Source organism: Triturus cristatus, chromosome 1_1 (genome assembly GCF_964204655.1).
Source record: "Triturus cristatus chromosome 1_1, aTriCri1.1, whole genome shotgun sequence".
Classification (NCBI taxonomy): domain Eukaryota; kingdom Metazoa; phylum Chordata; class Amphibia; order Caudata; family Salamandridae; genus Triturus; species Triturus cristatus.
Window position 1 is genome coordinate 1,074,030,385 of NC_140579.1, and position 24,749 is coordinate 1,074,055,133.

The window sequence follows — 24,749 nt, forward strand, 5'->3', positions numbered from 1 at the left end:
GTTTACTTCTTCCACACTTTCAACATCTTCGTCCTCGGTGCTGAAGATGTTGGCCGGGGCCGGTGCCGATTGCTGCGCTTCTAATCTCGCTGCCCGTCGATTCCGGAGAGTCTTCTTGGATCGGAATCGGGCACAGGCCATACATTTCGATTCGTTGTGATCCGGCGAGAGACATTTGTTGCATACCGGGTGGACGTCGATGTGTGGGTATTTGGCGTGGCATACAGGACACCGTTTGAATGGGGTCCTCGATTCCATCGTCGATGTAAGGTCGATGTTCGGATTAAACGGATCCGAAAAACTGGAAGAAGTTTCTAAACTAAGCAAGAAAGCAGTCGATACCGAGCGGGAACAGTACCGACGAAAACTAAAGGCCTTTTGGCCTTAAACTAAATTTTCCTAACTTGAGCTAAGATAAGCACATCCGAACCCAATGGCGGAAAAAAACAATCTAAGGATGGAGAGGATGCCCATGCGCACTGTGGTCCAGGGGAGGAGTCACCTATCTCGGGATACTTCGAAGACTCTTCCAGGACAACAACATGCAAACATACGGACCCAACACTAGGCGGCGATCTATGCACAGATATGAATTCAGCAGCCCACATGCCTCGAACTAGTCTATACAAGGACAGTTTGGTGGGGTTTGGGTCTGGTGAACCAGCAGGCTCCCCAGACACGTTGGTACTCACCTGCCTGCTTCGCCAAGAAGTTATACAGTTCAAAAAGCATTTGTTGGACAATCTTCTGTTGTTCTCTCTGGCAGTACTGAAATGAAAAAACACTAAATTAAATACAAGCAAGGGTGTCTTGCTCAGGACAAAAGACTATTGAGAAAAAAGGCACCTGCGTGAAAATTGTTATTGAAGAATGGTGTGCCCAATGTCCATACCCATTACATGGTACATAGTGAAATAACTTCCAGTGACTGCAGGGATCACAGTCTTTAAAACACCAATTTTATTGCAATGTGTCGAAAAATGTAATAAAAGGACGGAATTTCTCATTCTTCACTGTAATAATTCACATCGGCAGGATAGTTTACAATGACAAAAAAATGATTGAAAAGCACGAGCACGGTTGCAAAATTTTACATGATTGATGTGTGACCACATCTCTACGTTTCGTGCTCTCACTCTTTTTAGGGCATTATTATGAGTAGCCATTTGTTTAGTATGGGAATACAAGGAGCCCAGAATTTCAGATTGTGGCAAGTATCCTCACACCAAATTAAGTACATAGTAGTGCTGCTCTTGATGGTATTAGCAGTGGGACAGCACACATGGGGTTGGCAAGTCATGAAGGCATTAAGAGCCTGGCAGGCCCCGCATAAGAATGCGAAGGTCACAGTAGAGGTTTGCACAGACCACTGCTCACCAAGGAAGTGCAATGACCAGGTAAAGAAAAAGCACTGTGGACTAGCAGGAAAGGTACAGATAACTCTGATACCACATTTGGACCATGTATTAGGAAAAACATTTTTAAATGGTTTTACTTTGTTAAAAGGGTAAATTAAAATCGAAAGGTCCTAGGATACGGGGATGAAAGGTCCATGGTCAACAGCAATGTGCAAAACCTGCAGTGTGCAAAATAGCTCCCTAGACAGCATGGGTGGGCAATGTGCAAAATCAGCTGTGTGCGAAAATAGTGCTCTAGTTAACAAGATCGATGGAAGCTAATAGTCGTTGCCAAGCTACGATGTGCAGAATAATTATCCAAGGAGCGGGTAATGTGCAAAGTCAGCAATGGGTGAGATAGTTCTCTGAGTAACTAGAGCGATGGTGGCTAATGATTGGTTGTCGAAGGTGGGGGCCAGGTTGGGCAATTAAATGCTGATGTTTAAAATGTTTCCACTTTCACCCATAAATTGTACGAGGCGGCAGGCTAACTGAGCGTCTCCACCTTCAAACCATGCTTTCACTGCCCGCCTGCATGTTCTTATCCCCATAATCTTAGGGGTGGGGTTGAACAGAAGTCTGCTTTCGTTTTTTAGCCTCCCAGATATGCACATTAGATGTAGCACATCCTCTTTTGCTTTCCCGCATAGGCGACAGTTAGTTGCTGTCTGTGGTAGTTTCCATGGAGGCAAGTGGAGCAGCGATGGAAGAATACCTAGTCGAAAATTAAGATATTTTTCCTTTGTCGCTTTCGTGACTACTGCTCCTAAGTTACATTGAGGGGAGGCTTTAGAGTAATTCTGCAGGACGACCCAGCTTTATGCCCTTTCTTTTAGCACAGCTTTATCCTTCACTAAGGACACCATTTTGACGGTTTTATTGACAATTTGTTTGAAGCTTTTATGGGTCTCATCAGAATCCCAAAGTTCCCGTAGGCCCAGTTGATCTATTGATTCTTGTAGGTAAATCATAGCCATGCTGTATTTTTTTGACTTGAGTCTCTTCCATAGATGTGCATTCAGAGTCCCGGTATCGGCTCGCTTGATTTTGTACCACCATTTGACAAAGGCGCCTTTGTGTGCTATTTGTTGCGTCTGCAGGCCAACTTCTAATCTTATTTGCGCCGGTGAGGTGTAATTAGGTAGGCTGAATATTATTCTCAGAGCTCTTGCTACTGTATCGTCCAGCATACTCTCATCCTTTCCCTGTAGACACTAGCTCCCGTAGGTGATTGTTGGAATAAGCTTTGCTTGAATCACCTCGAGCAGAGGCTTGAGCCGGTAGTTTTGCGTTTGATGTATCTTAATGCAACTGCAGTTATTTTACTTCTTATTATTATGGCCTCTATTTGTGCCTCAAATGTACATTTGCTCTCCATTAGGACGCCCAGGTATTTAAATTCTTCGACTGCTTCTAGCGGGAGACCTACCAAATGCCAATGATGTCTGTGAGCGTTCTTTTTTTGTTTGGTTTAACCGCATCACTTTTGATTTGTCTAGGTTTATGGGTAATCCATTGTCAGCAGAGAGGTTTTGCGTGGTGTCTAGTAAGTGTTGACGGCCAATCAGAGTGCGGCTGATTAGTACAAGATTGTCAGCGTAGAGCAAGTTTGAGAGGGTAAGTTCTCCCATCTTTGGGGCGTGGAAGTTGCATTTGTCCTACCCTGTTGAAAGATTTTACATAAAAAAATGATTGAATAAAGTCGGGGCCAGGACGCAGTCTTGTTTCAGCCCCTTAGTCGTTGGTATCTTTCTGGATAGGCGGTTGCCAGCTCCAAGTTTTATTTGGACCCAGGTGTCAGTATGTAGGAGGATCACCTGATTCAGGAGAGCAGATGGAATTTTTCTTTTGGACACTTTATCCCAGTTTCTTCCTGTTGATGTTGTCAAAGCCGGATGAATAGTGGATGAAGCAAACAGAGTAGCAAGTTGGAATCTCTTATAGTATCTTAACAGAAGGGAGAGGGTAAGTATATTTGCTGTAGTTCCTGTGTGCTTACTGAATCCCGTTTGGTTAAGGGGAATGATTGCCCTTTTGGTCGCCCAATCTATGAGTTCTTCCAAGAGAAGGGCGGTGTAGTATTTGGGATCACTGTCTATTAAGGCAACCAGCCTGTAATTTTTGCTTTTCTTATTGCCTTTCTTTTGTATTGGGGATATGATTGACCCCTTCAAAGATTCTGGTATTCTTTCTACTTCAAGGATCGGTTTAAAAAGGGATGGTAGCGCTGCCGCCCAATAATCTGGATCTTGCTTGTACAGGATCGGGGGGCATCCCTCTGTCCTACCTTTTGCTAACCTTTTAGTAATCCGTTTGTCAGTGAACGCAAAAGGAGCAATTGGCAATGATTTATCCAGGTTAGATTGTTTGCCCACAGGGCATGAATTCAGATCTCTGTTCTTCGTGCATAGTGCCGGCAAGTTCTGTGTTGAAGTGATGCCAGAGAAAGGTGGCCCAGGCTTCATCCGTCAAGTCTGAGCTGACTACATGCACACTTGGGTTCTGTAAGCTGTTAATTGAGTGCCAGAATCTTGCACTGCTGTTTGTTTTCATGCCTTGTAATAGCTTGGCCCACAACTCATCTTCCGATTCCCTTTTCGATTGCCAAATTAGCCATAATTGGTTATTTTTCCTGTGCAAGTGATCAGTACCTCTTTTTACTTTGAGGATTGCATCTCCTCACTTCATTGTTTTTGAGACCTGGTGGGCACTCAGCGATTCTTGCACTAGTCGTGCCATCTTTTCACTGATCTTGTTTCTTTGATTTTTCACCTCGGAGGAATCTCTTTACGTTCACTTTTTCTTCCGTAGGGAAAGCTACCGATGAGGATAGTGTGGGCATACTGGTAAAAATATGGCAGCAGGCCCCCTTGGTGTTACTAACGTGAGGTGCTTTCCGACCTCTCCACACATTTTTAACATAAGATTACATGGTGTTTGTGGTGGTAGGTTCTCCTCTTTGAAAGGCTTGTTGTGAACTGTGGTACATGACGGTGTTCAGTGGAAATTTAACAGTGGGACATACAGGCAGGTAATGATTGTACTATCCTGTGAGGGTAGCTCTTTGAAGAACATGCACCCTTGGTCTTTGAATTACAATTCACTATTCCGAGTATGTCAGGTCTTCTTGAGATAAATTGAGTTCATGTTATACCTTGTATATCTTCATTGCAATTTCTTGTGGTAGGTGGTCGCTGTGGTCTGATGTTCCTATCCGAAAATCTACGATTTTACTGATCAAGGGTAGGGTTATGAAGGTGTAATCTATTGATGTGCTGGTTGATACATTATGGAAGGTCGCTGCAGGAGGGCGGTTGCCCGGAAAACCCCAGTTTAGTGTGACCAACCTTAAAATTTTCCAAATCCTTTAGAAGTTCTTTTGCTAACCTGGTTTATTTGCCTCATTTGCATTTTCCTGATGAGGGATGCTCCATGCAGAAAATTGTTCTTCCAATAGTTGGTCCCTGTCTTGGGACCCCGTTAGATGCAAGTAAAATTTGCCTGTTACCATTACATTTGGCATAGATTCTTCTGATAGTATCCTAGTTATTTAAGATCCCAAGAGTTTCACTCCATTAATGTTGTCGTGTGGACGGAGGTATATATTTAGTAATATTAGTTGTTGATGGTATCAGCTCCTAGGTCTATTTTAATTGACTTTATGGCATCTGTTGGTGTAGTTTTGACATCCAGTTCCTGAATTGCGTTTATACTCTTGATTGAGGTGTAGATTGTGAGACCTTTTTGGTGCCTGAACTTGGTACTTTTTACACCGGGGGGGGGGGGATATATTTTGAATCCTTGTAGATGGTGCAGTTGGTCTAGTCAGGTCTCTTGTAGGTGGATGAGGTCAAGGTTTAGAAACTATAACAGGAGCTGTGTGTCAATAGTTTTATTTCCCAGGCCATTTATGTTCCAAGATCATAATCATAACTGAGGATTGATTGTTGGAGATTGTTTTGCTCCCTGTCAGGTATTCTTGCTCCGTAGATTTATTGTTCCGGCAATCAAAGACCAGTCGTCTGATCTGCTACATGTCCTCAGTTGCCACAGCCTCCTGTCTTTTTCCTTCTTCTGCGGTGCAGAGGTACTGCGTGCCCCTTTGAGCACAGATTGTGTCTTCCTCATGGTGTACGTGGGGAGAGAGATTTCCTGCTCTTGTTGATTTAACAACCGGGGCTCCAAGGAGCCTGTTTTTTTAAATAGAACTTTAGTTGACGTTCCTCATTTAGGATCTTCTTCGCTATTTCGTATGTGGTATAGGTTGTCTTTGTTACCTCTTGGTCTGATATATGTTTGAGTTTCTTGAACTCAATAGATTACAAATTGTGCAATCTTATGCCAGCCAGGCTGATTGGTGTTAGTAGTCGCAGGATATTCCCTCTGTTGAGGATATCAACCCGGCCTTTGAACTTTTACTCATGGATAAGCAAGATGTTGCGGGTATTAGGCTCCACCTGGTGGTGGTCACTTGGGGCACTCGCTGGATCTACCTGTTCTCCCTGATTGGGAGGACTTGTTTCCGAAGGCGATGATGGCACTTCAGTCCTTCAAGTGATTGAGTGATAGGAGGTGTACCCATTTTGATCTCTCTCCACTGGTTCGGGAGTGCGATTGGCCTGGCAGTTTTTTCTCCTTTTTCCTCCGGGCTCTGCGCACTCCGTGGTCACTGGGTCCGACTGGTTAGAGAGAATTTCTGTGGCCGATGAAGTTATGGATACCAGGATTAACTGTAATGGACTTTTGCTTGTTGGGATGTCGATTACTGTTTATAAATATGCCATTATGTTCTTTGATTTATATGAATATATTTTATAATTGAATTAAGTTTATTATGATGATGACTACACACCTCATACAAAGGACTCGACTGATTACCCACCCCTGCATCCTGTGCTTTAAGCTGCGAACAAAAACTGTATACCTGTAATTCGGTTGTAGCAAGGGGCCATTTTACCATAAATGTTCTCCACAGGGATGTGAATACCAGATAAAGAAATGTGCTCAGAAAGGATTGGTTCACCTTTAAAATATTTAGAGCAAACTTGATCTTTACCAAGCTTTTGCCAAGCCAACTATCTTGAAGAATAGATAAAATCAAGTCCATCTTGCTTTTCAGGTGTTTACTGAAGCTCTGCTTACCAATGTAAAGAAAGGACTGGGCCAAAGATGGATTCCATGGCCTTATACTTAAAGTTATTTCGGCTAAATTCCTAAGACTAAGGAGTAGACCTATGCTGCTAAGCTTTGCTAGAGAGGAGGTACACTGCCTTGTGTGCTTTCAACCTACTTTGCTCTTCCTGAGCTTGAGAAATGTTGCCATGAGGTGCTTTGAACTAAGCATGAATACGACGGGTTCAACTGCCCAGCTGCACCTGAAAATAACAGCCGAGCAGCCTGCTCATGGAAGTACTGCAGGCCCGAGGCCAACTTGTGACCATGTAAGAGGCACCCAATAAAGTGGTCCATCACGGTTGAGATGCTGCTTTTTCCAGCAGATGCGAGCTACGAGTGACCTTGCAAGTGGCGCCCAGTGTGGTGACCCATCGTACTGCTGTAATCTGAACAAAGCTGTACTAAAGCCGGCATTCCTGGATACATAACTGCAAGCAAGCTGCAGTGAAAACATGGTCTCCTTGCCATACCCATGACTGCCTCTGTGATCCATACCCATGACTGCCTCTGTGATCCATGCAGTTCTGCCTGCAGCCATCCTCTGATACTGTGAGCCTGCCGAAGGCAGACTGGCACTGCACAGCCAGCCACTGCTGAAAGACGGTGTGCCGCCACTGAAGTTCCTCCACAGTCACAGTGAGACAGGCTGCAAACCGTGCAAGACCTTCAATCTCCCAGGCGGGGTATCGAATGTTTGTGAGAGTATACCAACAGTATGATAAGCATCCAGAGCAGTACAATGTTAGAAAGTAGGCATAGTACATGGTTAACCATAGATTCAGTTTGTATAACTTTACCCGTGATTGCCCATGTGTGGAATTCAAGAAAGGAGGTAGACCGATGTAGTTTTATCCAAATGGTAGATTTATTCTTTAGTTCAGTCAGGACAGGAACATTTAAGGATAAGATGGTTGTAGTAGTATTGAAAGTATTATCAGGAAAATCAGCCCCACCGGGAGCAGCATCCCTGTTGCTCAACCTACATACAGCAACTGACAATTTCACTCACACATACATACAGGGAACATTCTGTATCATCACTTACACTGGATGAGCAGCACAGTACAGAACACAGAGAAAGGACTAGATGGAGAAGAGAGCAGGATACCACACCATGCATTGCCTTACTTAACATAGAAGGTGGTAGGATTGTATTTCTGTCCTTAGTAACTCAATGTCATAGACGGTCTTAAAAGTACTAAGCAATATACTTAAAATGTTAAGTGTTATTTCATTTACTTCAAAATACTTTATTTTGGTCGATAGACCATAAAAGTGCAAGTGCGATAAAACCATATAATACGTTAAAACAATCATTAAAAAAAAAAAACACAGTCAAGTAATCAACAGAGTCGGTTACAAATACTCTAAAACTACACCCCATCAGATGTCTAAAAAGGGGTGCACAGAATAAATCTGTGCCTATTGAAATATGCTACAGACGATATACAAAAATGGTTTTGCCAAATTACATAATCCGATAGCCAAATGAAGACCTTATTTTCATAAACAATTGCCCTTCACCATCAATAAAACATTATGCCCTGTTTTACCCAAGGGCATCTGGAACCTGTTTCAGACATAGATAGTTGTGATACGTTAAATTTAGGGCATGTCCTATATGACTATGTCGGCTTATATCTGAGAGTTGGAGCTCAAATGAGACTTGCGCGCATACCACATAAAAAGTAGGAAGCGCGAGACAGCAAATACAGTTGGCATTTGAGTATTGTATTTCAAGAGCCTAAATGCATCCGCTCAGTGCTTGGTCCCCAATTTCTACATATTTGTAACAACCATCTATGTCTGGCTTTTTTATAGCCAGGACAAAAAAAGTCTGTGAAGTTAAGTCTCCACCTCGTTGCTACATGCCGGACAGCCTGCTCATTTATTGGAAAATGAACGCAGGGGGAGAGACCCATGTCTAATTTGGACATATAGTTTCCTTGCTAATGCTGGTTGTATGAAATCCAGAAAAGACTTGAGAATTAAAAATATTTGAGTCTCAAAGTTGACTGTAAGAGAACCGATTGCTGAGCTCTACTGTAAATAAGCAAGTTTGCTTTCCCTATAACTCCTGGACAGTGCATTCCTTGGGATATGCTACCTCTGGGTTATTCCATAAGCGTGTTTTACCATTACTACGGAGTGTGTCCCTAATGTGTGCAAACCAAGTAAATTTTCCTGCACCTGGTAGACCCATTACCTCCTTTTGCTCCGACCTCTATACAACCAATTCCGGGGTCACCCATAGAGCGACGCCAAAAGATTAGCGGTCTGAGACCTATTTCCTCTGCAATCAAACCCACCCCTAGGTTCAAACGCAGAGGAACAAGTGGGGTACTAGAAGAGAAGCCAAATAACTGCCTGGTGAAGTTATTTGAAGACTTAAAAATATTTCTAATAGGACAGTGCCCCCAAAGTTCAGCCTCATACATTGCAGCACCCCTTGTTTGCTCTTTATAGATCTCGACTAACTGGACTAACTGATTTATGGAAAGAATTCCTAAATAGCTTGGCCAACACCCCCTGATGCTAGCTGGGCTAGCTTGATGCTTGTGGTTCCCAGTCCATTTTTTTTGGTTAAGGTAACACCTGAGTATTCAAATACAGATACCCTTTCGAGCGCGATGCCATTCAGACAAGGATTGGAACGTGTCTTAGTAACTGGGTTGAAGACCATATATTTTGTCTTTTGAATGTTGATCTCCAGCCCCCTTTCAAATGCCCATTGGGGACTTAGAGAACAGGAGAGTGTCATCAGCAAACACTGCCGATACTTTGTTGTGCGCTGTCCTCGGGGCATCCAAGTCCTTCTCCTTGTTCAATAAGTCAACTAATGCATTAATAATATGTAGACAAAACAAGTTAGGGGCTACCACACATCCCTGTCTGACTCCTCTGTTAACTACAAGAGATGAAGTAAGTTTACCATATTTCCTGTACCTGATTTGGGCAGAATTGCCTTCATGCAATCTTCTAAGCATATGCCAGAGATTGGTAGGGACCCAATGTCATTTAATACAGACCATAGTTTATCCTGGGGTACCAGTTCAAAAGCGGTTTTTAGATCTACAAATATTAGATAGACGCTGCCACTTTCTAGCACCACCATTTTCCAATAAAGCAGTTGGAGCCTGAATATTTGATCAATCGTGGAGGTGTTTTTCTTAAAGGCAGCTTGGAATGGACTCAAGATATTATGTTCGTCCATCCAGTCCTGAAGACGTACTAACAGTACCCGGGTAAAGATTGAGTAACATCAATTAAACTGATGGGTCTGTAATTTATGGGCAAAAAATGGTGGACCCTTTTATACACTGGGAGAATTTCAGCTCCAGCCCAAGTTACGGGGATTGCCATTCACTGCATTATAGCATTGAATAAAACCCACAAGTAAAGCCCCCAGATTGAAGGCTCGGCATGAAAGAGATCCCCCAGAATCTTATCTAGACCAGGTGCTTTAGACAGGGCTATTTTGCTTATCGCACTAGTTATTTCGATCAAGGTTATCTCAGGGGTCTCTTGGTATATTCGGCTGCGGACTATTTACTAAATCTAGGGTAGCACCCTCAAACTCCTGCATAGTGTATAGGGCCTGAAAGGCCCCTTCCAGATGTCTGCTGCTATGTTGGGCTCAAGAGCCTGTTTCCCTTCACTACAGCCTGTATTAACTATATTCCAGAAGGCCTTCATATCGATAGATGATAGAGCCCATCTCAAAGAATCCCATTTATCCATCTCCCAGGTTTCTTTTGCTAAAGCAATGATTTCTCTGTAATGTGACCTCTTTGTTTTGATTTGAGACCTGTCACTGGATTTAATGGTATTGATCAGTGCCAGCTGTATCTCCCGACAGCTATCGAAAAAACAGGAATGCTCGACCTTTTTTTCCCCCCACTACAAAAACCTAATGGAAAAAAATGAATCAACCAGTTTGGAGGTCAACGCTTCGTGTGTCTCTGCAACTACGGTTAAAGAGGTAAAGGTGCCTTCTGTAGTTATCAACTTGCTGGTTTTCAGTAGGATTGGGATGATAGTCTTATATAAAGAGGCCATCCTGCCCGGAGATTGTTGTATTGCCAACCATCGTATTCTTCTACTATTACTGGTTAGTATTAATCTATCGTCTGGCGGTGTTATTAGAGCAGAGTTTTTCTGGGATACCGGCAGCTCCACCTCCACAATCAGAGAGTTGTGATTACGGTCATATTGAGGCAGGACAGGAAAATCAACAACCCTATGCCACATCCTGGTTTCTATTTAGTCTAAAATAGAGGATTGGCCAACTCTATTGAATGTGTGCTTTCCAGGAGAATCGGATTTTGTACGTCCACCACAAGCTTAGTGAGTGGTTTAAAGTGAGGGATTTTATCTGGAGAGTCAGTGGGGTCCGGGCCCTAATAAGCTGAATATTTGGCTCAGGGATTTCCCAAAGCGTGTCTTCTTCACAAGAAGTTGCACTGTTGAGATCAATCAGAGGCTCAAATTGGCAGTTAAAATCGCCTCCTATAACCATCAAAGCATTTTCAGTGATTGAAGAGATAAAAAGGGCCAGTTGATCAATAGTCAGGGATTCTTTGCCGATGCTTACAGGTCTAGAGTAGACATTGACCCAAGCTATACTAAACTTTGGGGCAAAAGTAAAATGCACTGGATGTCATTGGAAAAAGACTAGCTGCTTGGCCGTGCAACCCAAATGTGTGCCCACCCATATACAGAGACCACCAGATGGCTACCCTTTTCCCCAGTAGTGGCAGCTATTCTGAAGGATGCAAACCCTATCCGTAATACATAATCCCTAGCCCATGTTTCCTGGAACATACAAACATCATTTTGGTCCACAAAAGACCCCCAATCCAGGGATGCCATTTTATTTTTGAGGATAGCAACATTCCAGGATAGTACACTCAGCATAGTTGATACTTTATGTTGGTCTAGATTGACCATCTGGAAGTCAGTGTCAGGGGACACTTGCTCCCTCTGTGGGTCACCGGAGCACTCCACCCCCCCTCCCCCCCCCCCGGGCCCAGGTTGAGTACCACTAATGTGTACGGTGTTGACTATAGGGCTTAGGCCCTCAGATGTTCCTAATATGTTGCCCTGGACCAGGGTTTTAGTGGTTCTTATGGGTGGGCCAGTTGGATTATCGTTTTAATGCGGACTCTTGGCAATTGGCCCTTCCCAGGTTGCTCCTCTATCCCTGACTTTTTGATTTAGTTTAGAAAGCGTCTACACTCTATCTTACCCCACCCCATGGATAGTATTTAAGACTACGCAGCCCTCCCAGGAATCCCCTTGGCGGTTGACCGCCTGGGTTGTGTGATTCAATTAGTCAATCTCCCTCTGCTAGGGTCCCAAATCTATCGGTTAGTGGTAGATTGAACAGCAAGGGTCTGGGTTGTTGATGCCACTGACCCATGCGCTGGTGGTTTTGTTTCTACCTGCCCTGCACAAGGCTGTTGTGAGCCCTGGTCAAGGTCGTTTGGCATGATTTGTAGAAGTATCCAAGCGGCAAGGGCCTTATCACCAAGCACGCGTCCTGGTTGTAATGGTTCATCTGCATAAGGCTGTGGACAATCATTGGGTTACTAAAATTAATCACTACACAAGCCCCTTGCAAATCTTTTTGCCTACTGCCTACCCAACTGAACATGTGAGTCATAAGAATCTCCCCTGCATTTGCATAGGCAAAATGCCTGTGTATGGCCAGCAAAAACAAACATTTGTTCTTTAATTTTTACTGGGATTCCCTCTGGCCTGTTTTGATCTCGGGTACACCTGCTAGTACAATGGCATACGGGGATGATGCAGAGAGTAAGTTGATGACGGGAATCTCACCCAGTCTACCATGTCCATCCTACGGCTCTCGCTCACAGCACCATTCCTTCTATTATTAGGCCCATTTGTTAGTATACTATGACTCTTACTGACCATATTAGATGGAGCCGGGTCACCCTTCTTTTCCACATAGTTATCACTGCTGTTAGTGGTAGGGGTATTAATTAGGTCGCATGGTGGGCCTAGCATTGGTGCGGACATGATGATGGCATTGTCTGTCTGGCAACTTGCAACTGTTCCCCCAGCTATGGCTGAAGCGGGCCTTTCACTGTGCTTTCCAGCTCCATTTTCACAGAGTTCAACCATCTTGTCTATGCGTACTACCAGGGAGATAAGTTCTTCTTTCACAATTGATCTAATCTGGTCTTGTAGTCCCACCAACAGATTTGCACCCATGCCGGATATTCCGTGTCCACTTGTACATTTCCAGTATGGCCAGAGTCATAGTTATCAGGGTACAGGGTGTTTTTGGAGGTTCCATCATTAAACTACTTTCGTTTGGCCCCCACCCTCGTCATTTCTTTGGTTTTATTGGTCTTGGCGGGGCCTGTGGAGTCACCCCCTTCCGCAAATGCACTTTATATAAGGCTCCCTCCTCTGTGCAAGCAGCAGGTGGGGACAAGATAGATTTGGTTTCAAGGATAGCAGGGGGAAGAGTGACGGCCCGAGCCAGTTGGAGAACAACCGTCTTTCAGCGAGTTCTATTTCGGTTGCCACCATGCCTATAGCACTCTGTAACATCCTATTAATTGAGTTAGGTGGCAAAGATGAAGCTATTGACTGAGACTGCCCTTGTTGCTTGTCATGGCAAGCCCGTTTCCCCATAGTTGCTTGGTGTTAGCAACCGCCAGTGGAACCCCCACAGAAGCACTGCCCACATGGATGGGAAAATATGGAGGGCAAAGTACAAAATGCAAGGTGCAAAATACTAAAAGCAAAGCAGAATAAATGCCATAAAAAGTGCTTCACTAACCAGGGATATCACCCTACGCTGTAAATACAGCCGGTCGAGATCCTTGGCAGCCTTAGTGTTGATTATTAGTTATCGCTGAAAGGAACGTGAGGTGTGATCAATGATCACTCCTTTCCCAGGAAAAAAAAAAAATCAAGGGAGGGTGGGGGGGGGGCAGCCTCCTCCAACCTCTGACAGACGTAGACGTGCCATGGCGCGTCCCGTGCTGCAGGAACCAAGGAGAGTTTTAATGGGCACCTCCGGAAACAGGAGAGCATTGGCCGCGTCTGCCGCTGGGGCTCAGAGTCCTGCCCCCACCTCCCCTCACAATAACAGGCATCCCGCGCTGCGAGAAACCTGGGGAGTTATGCCCACCTCTGGGCACAGGAGAGAGTTGGCAGCGTCTGCCGCAGGTGTCGCTGGGGCTTAGAATCCTGCTCCCACCTCCTCTCCAACAACAGGAGTTAAGTGTTAAATCCTTTAATCATTACATGGGCAAACCATTTTTTTTGTGAGTGATACACAACCTGCCTGACCTAGATGTTCTTTCGTTCTATCAACTTCTATTCAACTCCACTACTTACAAAATTAAGTAAGCGCAGGACAGTAGCCATAAGACATATTGAAGGTTGTGCAAAAACACTTATGTGGAGTGTATTTGTAGATGGCAACTTATCAAACAGTGGCATACCATCATGGGACCCCCAGCAGAACTCCATCTTACAATAATGGGATAAAACATATTGCCCTATAAATGTAAGAATCTTACCGGGAGAATATTCTGCAGGAGCGCCAAGGAGTTCCAGGATGCTGTCGTTAATGCCTCAACCTTCCACCATCACCTAGTGCCTCTATCAAACACTAGAGCACACTGGTAATAGGGGAAAGAGGGGAAACAAAACAAGGAAAAAGAGAGGGGTAACAATCCCTGGAGCTTCAGTCACCACTTCACAAGCAGGTATGAGGACCTTTGGTTTCTAAAAAGGACAAAGAAACAGTGAGTAATGTATTAATAGGCCATGCTAGCTATAAAGTGGATTTATCTAAAATATTTAAGTACCTAACACCTGAACTGTGTCTATATCAGGGGTGCACAGGAGTGGGTCTCTGGGCGTGATCAGAGTTCAAACAGGAATTTCACAGGAGTCTCACAGGGTTAACACAGCCGGGGAACTTACAGATATCATGGACCATGTCCCATCTTCAATTGGCAATCTGTTCCTATAATAGATACAACACTGAAATAAGTACTGAAAATAGAGTTAGGCTATATATCCCCCTTATAACCACAACGCTGTTACCGTAACACCAACTGAAGACGTCCAGCGATGAATCGGGTTCACAACAGGCTCCAAAGAGATGTTTTGCACCAAGTCCCATAAGGCTACACAGCACTCGATCCGTTGGTGCTACCTCGTTCCAGGGAAGGAAGCAAAAAGAACTGGTGGGAATAACGGAGGGAGTGCACTGTCAGGGTAGCGCCCCTTCCAAAACTCAAGTGAGTTCAAGGGCTAGAAACTGGAGTCGCTAAACCAGGCCGGCCGACGGGAATAAATCCGGAAGGCGGGCGGAGCAAGCGACAACCAGCTCCACCTCTGAATAAACCGGAGCAGGGTCAAATGCAGCTACTCCAAGTGCAACGGGAATCAACAAAGAAAAAGGGGAACTCGCGGTTGGCCAGAGCTCTGGATATTAGCTAGTCGTCTGGTTCGCAGCCAAGAGCAAAAAGTAAGGAAACGAAGGAAGGGGGACGCAAAACTGCGGGCAGTAGAACTTCAGAAAGTCTGTGTCGGAAACATGAAGTCAGTAATCAAACTGCAGGGCAACACTAGAACGCAAAGCCTCGTTGTTACAGGAAGTCAGGCTTTTCTACTTGCCTGACTTACTCGCGCATGCGCGATAGCGTGCCACCATCTTGAATCCGCTCTCGGCACTCCTGAGTCTGCTCTCGGCAATCCTGACAGTACACTCCCCCCAGAGTGCCCCCCACAGGTTTGGGTTTGTTAGGATGTCTTCTATGGAACAGACGAACTAATCGAGGGGCATGCACATGGCTGGCAGGTTCCCAAGTGCGTTCCTCGATACCAAAACCTTTCCAATGTATCAAATACTGCAAACGACGTCTACTTCTTCTAGAGTCTATGATGGCTTCCACTTCGTATTCATTCTCATCGTCCAGCAAAATCGGAGCAGGGGCCGTAGGAAGACGGGTGCCAGGTTCAACAGGTTTTAGCAGGGATACGTGGAAAACGGGGTGTACCTTGAATGAAGCAGGAAGGTTCAGCTTCATTGGTACTGGATTGATTACCTTTATGATCTTGTAGGGTCCAAGGAACTTAGGTTTAAACTTACAAGGACCTCTTAGGGGTATGTACTTGGATGACAACCAAACCTCATCTTCTAGTTTATACAAAGGTTCAGCACGCCTATGTAAATCAGCCCCTCTTTTGTAGCTGGCCTTTGCCTGATCTAAATTCACCTGCGTGTTTTGGTGTATGTTCTGAATGTCCTGAATGAACTCAATGGCTGCAAGAGCAGTGCAATCTGAAGAGGTTATGGAGGGCAAAGTCTTAGGATGATAGCCATATGAACAGAAGAAAGGTGTATATTTGGTGGATGTATGATGATTGCTATTGTAAGCGATTTCTGCCACCCATACCATCTTATCCCATTCAGTGAGTGACTGTAACGCCTGACTTCTCATGTATTGTTCAAAGCACTGATTAACCCTCTCCGTTTGTCCATCAGTTTGTGGGTGATGGCTAGATGACAGCCATACATCAATTTGAAGGAGTGAACATAGTTGTCTCCAAAAACGAGAAATAAAAACTGGGCACCCCTGTCTGAAATCACCACAGAGGGAAAACCATGCAAACGGACCACATGTTGTAAAAAAATAGAAGCTAGTTCTATAGAAGTAGGCAGGCCCTGTAGAGGGATGAAATGAGCTGTTTTCGTAAATAGGTCAACCACCACCAATAATGTGTTATGTCCCTTAGTAGTGAGTGGCAATTCCACGATAAAATCTAGGGACACCGTGTGCCATGGAAGAGGAGGTGTAGGCAAGGGTTGGAGCAAACCTGTAGGGTTTTGATGAGATACCTTGCTTTGAGCACAGACATGACATGTCTTTACGAAATGCTCCGCATCTTTTACCAGGGTAGGCCACCAAAAACGCTGTCGTAAGGAGTCAATGGTCTTTTTAATCCCTGGATGTCCAGCCAAGGGGTGTGAATGACACCATTCCAACACGTGTCTCTGTAATTCTGGAGTCGGAAGGACAAGCCCTCCTTGCACATACACAAATCCTGCTTTATCAATGTGATCGTATGAACCTACCAACTTCTGTCCATCCTTAGACTGTTGGTTTGTCTTTACTTTTGCCAAAAACTCCTCTTCCGAGATGGTCCCTCCCACAAACCTATTCCGGGGTAAAATGAGGGGTGGTTCAACCTGTTTTTCTGGGTGGTTAAACCCTAGACGAGACAAGGCGTCTGCCTTGCCATTTTTCCTCCCTGCATGGTATTGAATAGTGAAATCGTACTCACTAAAGAATTGAGTCCAACGCAATTGCCTCATGGACAAGGCCTTGGCCGATTTTAGAAACTGTAAATTACGGTGATCTGTGAACACCGTAACTGCGTGTCGTGCACCCAACAGATATTGTCGCCACTCTTCAAATGCCTTTTTAATGGCCAGTAATTCCTTGTCCCCAATTGCACAGTTCAACTCAGCTGGAGTTAGTTTGTGTGAAAAGAATGCTACAGGATGCAATTCCCCTGTCGCTGTATCTGCCTGAGAGAGAACCCCGCCTACCGCTACTTGGGAAGCATCGGCTTCCAATATAAATGGGTAACTAGGATCCGGGTGATGCAGTACCGGAGCTTGCGTGAAAGCCGTCTTTAGAGCGTTGAAAGCTTTGTCAGCTTCTGTCGTCCACAGAAAAGGAACCCCCTTTTTTAGCAATCTTGTTATAGGCGCTACCAGTCCTGAAAATCCCTTGATTAAACGCCTATAAAAATTGGCAAATCCAATAAAACTTTGGATATCTTTCACTTTCTGGGGGGCCGGCCAGCGATGGATAGCCTCCACCTTCTGAGGATCCATGCTTAAACCCTGGGGTGAGATGATAAAACCCAAAAAGGACACTGTTTGTACATGAAATGTACACTTCTCTAACTTACAATACAAATGGTTATCTTGCAATTTTTTCAACACCTTCCGTACAGGAGGTATATGTTCTTGTAGAGAAGGGGAGTAGATCAACAAGTCATCAATGTAGGCTATGACGAAGTCGTCTAACATTTCCTTAAGGACCTCGTTAATAAAAAATTGAAACGCTGAGGGGGCGTTGCAAAGCCCAAAGGGCATTACGAGATACTCAAATAGACCGTACTTTGTACAGAAAACGGTCTTCCACTCATCTCCTTCTAATACACGTACTAAATGATACACCCCCCGCAAGTCCAATTTCATAAAGACTTGGGCGTTCTTTACTCTGTCAAGGAGAGAAGAAATGAGTGGAAGAGGATATCTGTTTTTAATAGTAATCTTGTTTAAGGATCGATAGTCAATGCAACATCTAAGACCACCCTCACGTTTCGGTATGAAAAACAGTGATGAGGAAGCAGGCGATCTAGAAGGACAAATAAAACCCACAGCCAACATGGTGTCCAGATATTCTCGCAGATAGAGGTTTTCCTTCTCCGTGAGAGAGTAAACCCGACTGCATGGTATCTTAGCTCCTGCTTGTAGATCGATTCTACAGTCATATGGCCTGTGAGGAGGGAGACTGGTGGCCTCTTCTGCATCAAAAATGGCCTTTAAACCTTGGTATTCCAAAGGCAATGCGTTCCCTTCCTCGCAGGTAACCACGTCTTTTACCTGGCTAGAAGCCATGATATGTGCCTTACAACACTCAGGCCTGAACTGCATCGTTGCCTTCCTCCAGTCAATAAGGGGGTTAAATGTAAATGTAAATTGATACTTGTATAGCGCACTACTCACCCGCAAGGGTCTCAAGGCGCTTGTACGAATACCGCTGTGGAACCCATCCTGGCTTTCCCTGTGAGGCGTCCACTCCTGGGCACCCCCAAGGTGGAGGCCAGGCATCCTTAGCGTTGTGGGGGCCGTTGTGGAGATTAAGCAAGCTATTGCCCAGAGTTGCAGAGTGGGACTCCATGATTGGAATGGCACCGAGGCGAGAATTATCAGGTCCGTGGAATTTTTTGAGCCCAAGACCCGCCGAGGCGGGGAATTGAACCCTGGTCCCGGGCTAGACCTCTGCATCAGGGTCTGCCACTCTAATCATTGAGCCAAGGTAAGCCTAATAAAACCGGAAATTGAGGGGATTGAATCAGATCGAATTCTAGCAGTTCTTTATGACCTGGTTCAATGGTAACTTGTACGGACTCAGTTTGGTGTATGATGGGCCCGGATTTCAGTACACTCCCATCAATAGTAGTCACCTTCTTAAAGTAATCCTTCCCTTTATTCTTTATATGATGTTCCTGTGCCCATGCCCTATCCATAAAGTTTCCTGGGTCTCCTGAATCGATCATTATTAAGACCTGGGCCTTTCCTTGTTCCCAAGAAAGTTCTGCCCGGGCAAAGAAATGACTAGAAGGAATCGTATTCGGGTCAGAAGAGGAGACACTTAAACCTGAATAACCCGGGGTCCTCGTATCACAGGGCCTCGGGCTTTCTAGTTTTCCGCCTTCTTGGTCTGTATGGGTTTAGTGGCGCAGGTTCTAAGAAAGTGTCCCGCTTTACCACAATATAGACATAGCCTATTTTCACGTCTTCGGCGTCTTTCTTCTGGTGTTAATGGACCTCTTACAATACCTATTTGCATAGGTTCTCCATCATCGACTACTGGGCTGGCTTCTGTTCTCCTCTCTCTTATGGTTACCATCCGGACTTCAGGCCTGCCCTTTTCTCTCTTGCGTTCTTGAATGCGATGATCCATCTTCACCACTAAATCTATAAGCTCCTTACAGGTCTCGGGTGGATCAACTATTTGGGCTAACGCATCTTTAATGTCTTCTCTAAGGGCCTTATAAAACAGAGCACTGCGTTTCTCTTCTGGCCAACACGCCTCTACTACCAACCGTTGAAAAGTGGCAATATATGAAGTAAGGTCTGTAGTCCCTGGTTTAAGAGAGAGCAATTCGGTATCTGCTGAGTGGGTATATGTATGTTTGTCAAACAATTTTTTTAATTCTCTTTTGAAGGCACCGTAATCTTGCAGCAAGGGGTCATCCCTTTCTATTAATGGAATTGCCCAGTTAGCTGCGGATCACCCTAAATAGGAAATCACAAAAGCAACCTTTGCTTGGTCAGTAGGAAAACAATGAGCCTTGCATGTGAAATGTAGCTGGCACTGGCTAATGAATGCCGCAAACCTGGTTGATTCACTCGAAAACCTTTCAGGTGGAGCGAGAGGTATGGAGGGAGACGTTGTTACATGTATTACCGGGGTGGGATCCCTAGAACCTCCTCCCCCAGAACTCATCTGTCTCTCTCTCTGTAAAACATTGTTACCAGAGTTACTAATGCCTGGGTTTCTGCCTGTAAATTACCAATCATGTTGGCTACATCTGCCAACGTCACCTGTTGAAGGTCCATGGCGCTCGGGCAGAACACACCACTTGGGCTTCGCGTTCTGTAAGAATCTTACCGGGAGAATATTCTGCAGGAACGCCAAAGAGTTCCAGGATGCTGTCGTTAATGCCTCAACCTTCCACCATCACCTACTACCTCTATCAAACACTAGAGCACACTGGTAATAGGGGAAAGAGGGGAAACAAAACAAGGAAAAAGAGAGGGGTAACAATCCCTGGAGCTTCAGTCACCACTTCACAAGCAGGTATGAGGACCTTTGGTTTCTAAAAAGGACAAAGAAACAGTGAGTAAAGTATTAATAGGCCATGCTAGCTATAAAGTGGATTTATCTAAAATATTTAAGTACCTAACACCTGAACTGTGTCTATATCAGGGGTGCACAGGAGTGGGTCTCTGGGCGTGATCAGGAGTTCAAACAGGAATTTCACAGGAGTCTCACAGGGTTAACACAGCCGGGGAACTTACAGATATCATGGACCATGTCCCATCTTCAATTGGCAATCTGTTCCTATAATAGATACAGCACTGAAATAAGTACTGAAAATAGAGTTAGGCTATATATCCCCCTTATAACCACAACGCTGTTACCGTAACACCAACTGAAGACGTCCAGCGATGAATCGGGTTCACAACAGGCTCCAAAGAGATGTTTTGCACCAAGTCCCATAAGGCTACACAGCACTCGATCCGTTGGTGCTACCTCGTTCCAGGGAAGGAAGCAAAAAGAACTGGTGGGAATAACGGAGGGAGTGCACTGTCAGGGTAGCGCCCCTTCCAAAACTCAAGTGAGTTCAAGGGCTAGAAACTGGAGTCGCTAAACCCGGCCGGCCGACGGGAATAAATCCGGAAGGCGGGCAGAGCAAGCGACAACCAGCTCCACCTCTGAATAAACGGAGCATGGTCAAATGCAGCTACTCCAAGTGCGACGGGAATCAAGAAAGAAAAAAGGGGAACTCGCGGTTGGCCAGAGCTCTGGATATTAGCTAGTCGTCCGGTTCGCAGCCAAGGGCAAAAAGTAAGGAAACGAAGGAAGGGGGACGCAAAACTGCAGGCAGTAGAACTTCAGAAAGTCTGCGTCGGAAACAGGAAGTCAGTAATCAAACTGCGGGGCAACACTAGAACGCGAAGCCTCGTTGTTACAGGAAGTCAGGCTTTTCTACTTGCCTGACTTCCTCGCGCATGCGCGATAGCGTGCCGCCATCTTGAATCCGCTCTCGGCACTCCTGAGTCTGCTCTCGGCAATCCTGACAATAAACCCTTTTACACAAATCCAGTCAACCTGACCTAGAATACACAGTCAGATCCACTTCTTAATTGCCCTCAAACCTAATACACATTACTATTGTGAACGTTAGGAGGATAAAATAGGGGTTAACTAGACCCTGAAATTGGCTACACTTCTTAGGGTGACGCACATATAGACAAACATGTTTACCAACACGCACAACACACACTAGGCAGCAAGGGTCCCAACAGCCTGAGCCTGTCGTTTTTAAATCTTGTGATAGTGAGGGGACAATTTAATGATATACATTTTTCAACACAGCTACACACAATTTTAGCTGAATAACCAATACTCTAGAGATAATCAAAAAGTACCTTGTGCTACAAAATATTGCAAAAGTAAAAACACCCAAAAAGACCTCCTGTTTAGAGGGAAACGGTACAAACAGCATGTTTTATTCTTGGGGCTAACACTGGCCAAAAGTGATATAGACAAGCACTGGAAGGTAGTGTCTCTGCAGTCGGTGGGTGGAAAGCGGCCATGAACAGGGGGATGGAGATCGCAGTCTTTAAGGCAAGAGGCTGCCCCCAGAAGAATGGTTACATTTGCAAGTGATGGGCAAATTATCGAGTTATTATGTTACCCCCTGTACGGTCTGCTGATGCCACTGTCAAGATGGAAGTACAGCTGTATGGTACTGAGAGATGATAAGGTATTCATGTCTGTTAGACGTATTAATGCTATAGGTGTCAGGGATGGGCGGTGTCCTCTCTGTGCAGGTTTTATGGGGTGATGTTACATTAGATCTGTTGTGCCAATGTCAGAACATTCATTCGAGGGCCTTGATGTACTTAAGACTTCAATAAAATTTGTTATTAAAAAAAAAGAGCTCATGGGGATTCTGCCTAGTAACACTCATTGCTGACCTACGAGAGACACCAATGATGAAGCAAGGCACCCTGCATGGGCAAGGGGTCTGAATCGTTTAAGGACAACCTTGTACCGGCAATTTTGCCTATGAAACAGTTTAAAACAAATAAAGGTGAATAAGGAAAGGCTACATTTCATCAAAAAAGTCTTGGTACTCCGACTAACTAGACTGGTTGTAAAAGCAAGTGTCTTAACTGTAGAGGTTAGATGAGGCGCGGCAAGGGTCTGATTAGGCTTTAGCAGCTCATGCACAAGCCGCGCCCTGAAAACGTATATTCTTTTACATACAGAAGCGTTTCAACTTAGTACATCTAATTATATTACTGTATATAGAGGCATTTACTAACAAGCACTGGTAAATGCATTAGGTTTCGCCTTTGGAATTAATAATAAGTTAAGAGGTCTGGGAGCAGTGTATGAGTGCAGGGAGAATGGTGCGAGTGCTCTCTATGCAGGGTGAGTGGTGCATGAATGAATGACTATGGTCATGTGAGTTGAGGAAGTATTCATATTTGTTTAACCTATCTCATTACACACTGTGAGGCTATACGTCATGCAGTACAAGTGAAGGCCAGGCGTACAATTGAAGGCCAGACTCACAAGATAAGGCCCACGGAAAACAAAGGCTTATTTAGAATCTGAAGAACAAGGGGAGACGAGGGGGTATAATGCAACCTCGATATGCTAATGCTGCTCCAACCAATTCCCTTCATCAAGCAATGACTCCGAACATGCCAGAGCCCCGGGTTTCAACCAAGGGCAGCACATATAAACAAACACTGACAAAGCTAAGCGATCTTGCATTTGCTGCAAGCCTTTTGCCTTTGTTACTGCTCGTTTTATTTTCTCGTAGTTTTGAAGTCAGCCAATCACTGAAGTGTACTGATTAACCATGCTGTATCCTGTAGTGATGTAAGAAAATGTGACTGATGCAAAACAATCCATGGATGAAGAGGACCGACTGAGAGTACATTATATATAATTTTAATGTCTTAACTAACATCAACATATCTTAAAAGAAAAATATGTATAGTGAGCGAAAACGGCGTTAATGGCAGGGATAGTCAAGGCACTGATACAAGTTAAAGACTTGGATCCAGGGCGCCAAGCGAGGTCGGTCGAGCCTCATTAAGAAACTACTGGACTGAGAAGGCAGGTAAGGAGTTAACAGAAAATGCATTTCGGTCCAAGGTATAATTGTTTGTGGTGTTTCTGACGTGACGAGTCAGTGTCTGCTCTTGCGATGATGGTTGGGAAAAAAACATCCGTTCTTATTCTAACTGCATTATGTGGATTCCCTTATATTTTCACTTTACTGTTAACAGGTTAAGGAAATGGAAGCAATTATTGAAAAGCGACATTCAAATTATTTACCTGTGTTAATGTATTTTTCTACTAAGGCAGATGGCTCAAACACGACTAATATAGCTTCTAATCAGGGGTCCTGCCCAGGCATTATGATGAACAGATGAACCAGGGTAGCTCTGCGTTTAGACATCCTGGCCGATTCCTACAAATATCCTTGAGATTGCAGCGAGCAAATGCAAAAAAAGTTCTCTGACACATAATTATATCCGAGCTGTAGAGATAGCCGTAGAAGACAATAGCAACAAGCCATGGTTGTAAACTGAAGCTGCAGCAACATGTCCACTGCAGATGTATAATTAGGAGACCGCGAGAGTTTCATCTGCAACAAGTTTGGAAGAATGACTCAGTGCAGACATTTAACAATGCAGTTTGCACCCATGCGAGAAGAAAGTAGGCACCTACTGTCGAAAGGGGAAATTCCCATCTGCACATCTCTGGCTAGTCCGAAACAAAGAGAAGTTCTAGCAGGCTTTATGGCTGACATGTTAAAGCATGAGTTCTTGCCCCAAACACGGAAAGTGGGTGGGAATACGTGACAAGGTGCTAAGTGCAAGACGTGGAAGAATCGAGGAGGGAAGTAACTGGAAAAGGTTAAATGCTGGGAATCGAGAGATTAAACACACAATGACATTTCCTTCGTGAGAAATTCTTGAAAAGAGCCCTCGAGGAATATGCTTAAGGAGTGAAGATTAGACGTGCAAAAAGAAGCGCTGAGCTGCTCAGTCTACCCAAAGCCACGGGCAGACCTTGACCATACCCCAGACATGCATGCTGATAGAGGGAGGGGCTTGGCACACCTCTGTACCCTCTAGAACAGTGGTCTTCAAACTTTTTTAAGCCGTGCCCCCCCAGCTGGAAAAAGAATCATCGGGCTCCCCTCAGAATTTTTCACAATTATTTTATTAAATTGGCGATGTTTAAATAGGTCTATACATATTTAAACATTGCAGTTACGTTCTGTTACGGTTTTAAAAAAGCAATCATATACATTTGCCAAACATACTATTCTTGTCAGGCCTTAGTAACACGTACAAGTATCCACAGTGTGGCTATTAGAAGTGGGGGTTGCAGGGGGGTTAAAGAATATTTGAAGTCCCTTCCCTTTTAACACATTCTCCCAGCCAGGATATAAACATCAAAAGATGTTAGTTATGGCCCATTAGAGAGCCGCTTGGTGCTGCTCATTTTTCTCATCTTAAACAAAACACTGTTACCAGCATAATGTTTCTTTTTGGTC

The 24,749-nt window shown here is 44.6% G+C and overlaps 1 protein-coding gene across 2 annotated transcripts in view; it reads right to left on the reverse strand.

Annotated features, from left to right (window-relative positions):
- Positions 1 to 24,749, reverse strand: part of LEMD2 (LEM domain nuclear envelope protein 2) — a 406,431-nt gene that overhangs the window by 365,989 nt on the left and 15,693 nt on the right. For both annotated transcript variants that reach the window (XM_085651168.1, XM_085651170.1), the window contains exon 3: positions 693 to 768. In XM_085651168.1, the coding sequence (XP_085507294.1) occupies positions 693 to 768 (76 nt within the window). The remainder of the gene's footprint in view (positions 1 to 692; positions 769 to 24,749) is intronic.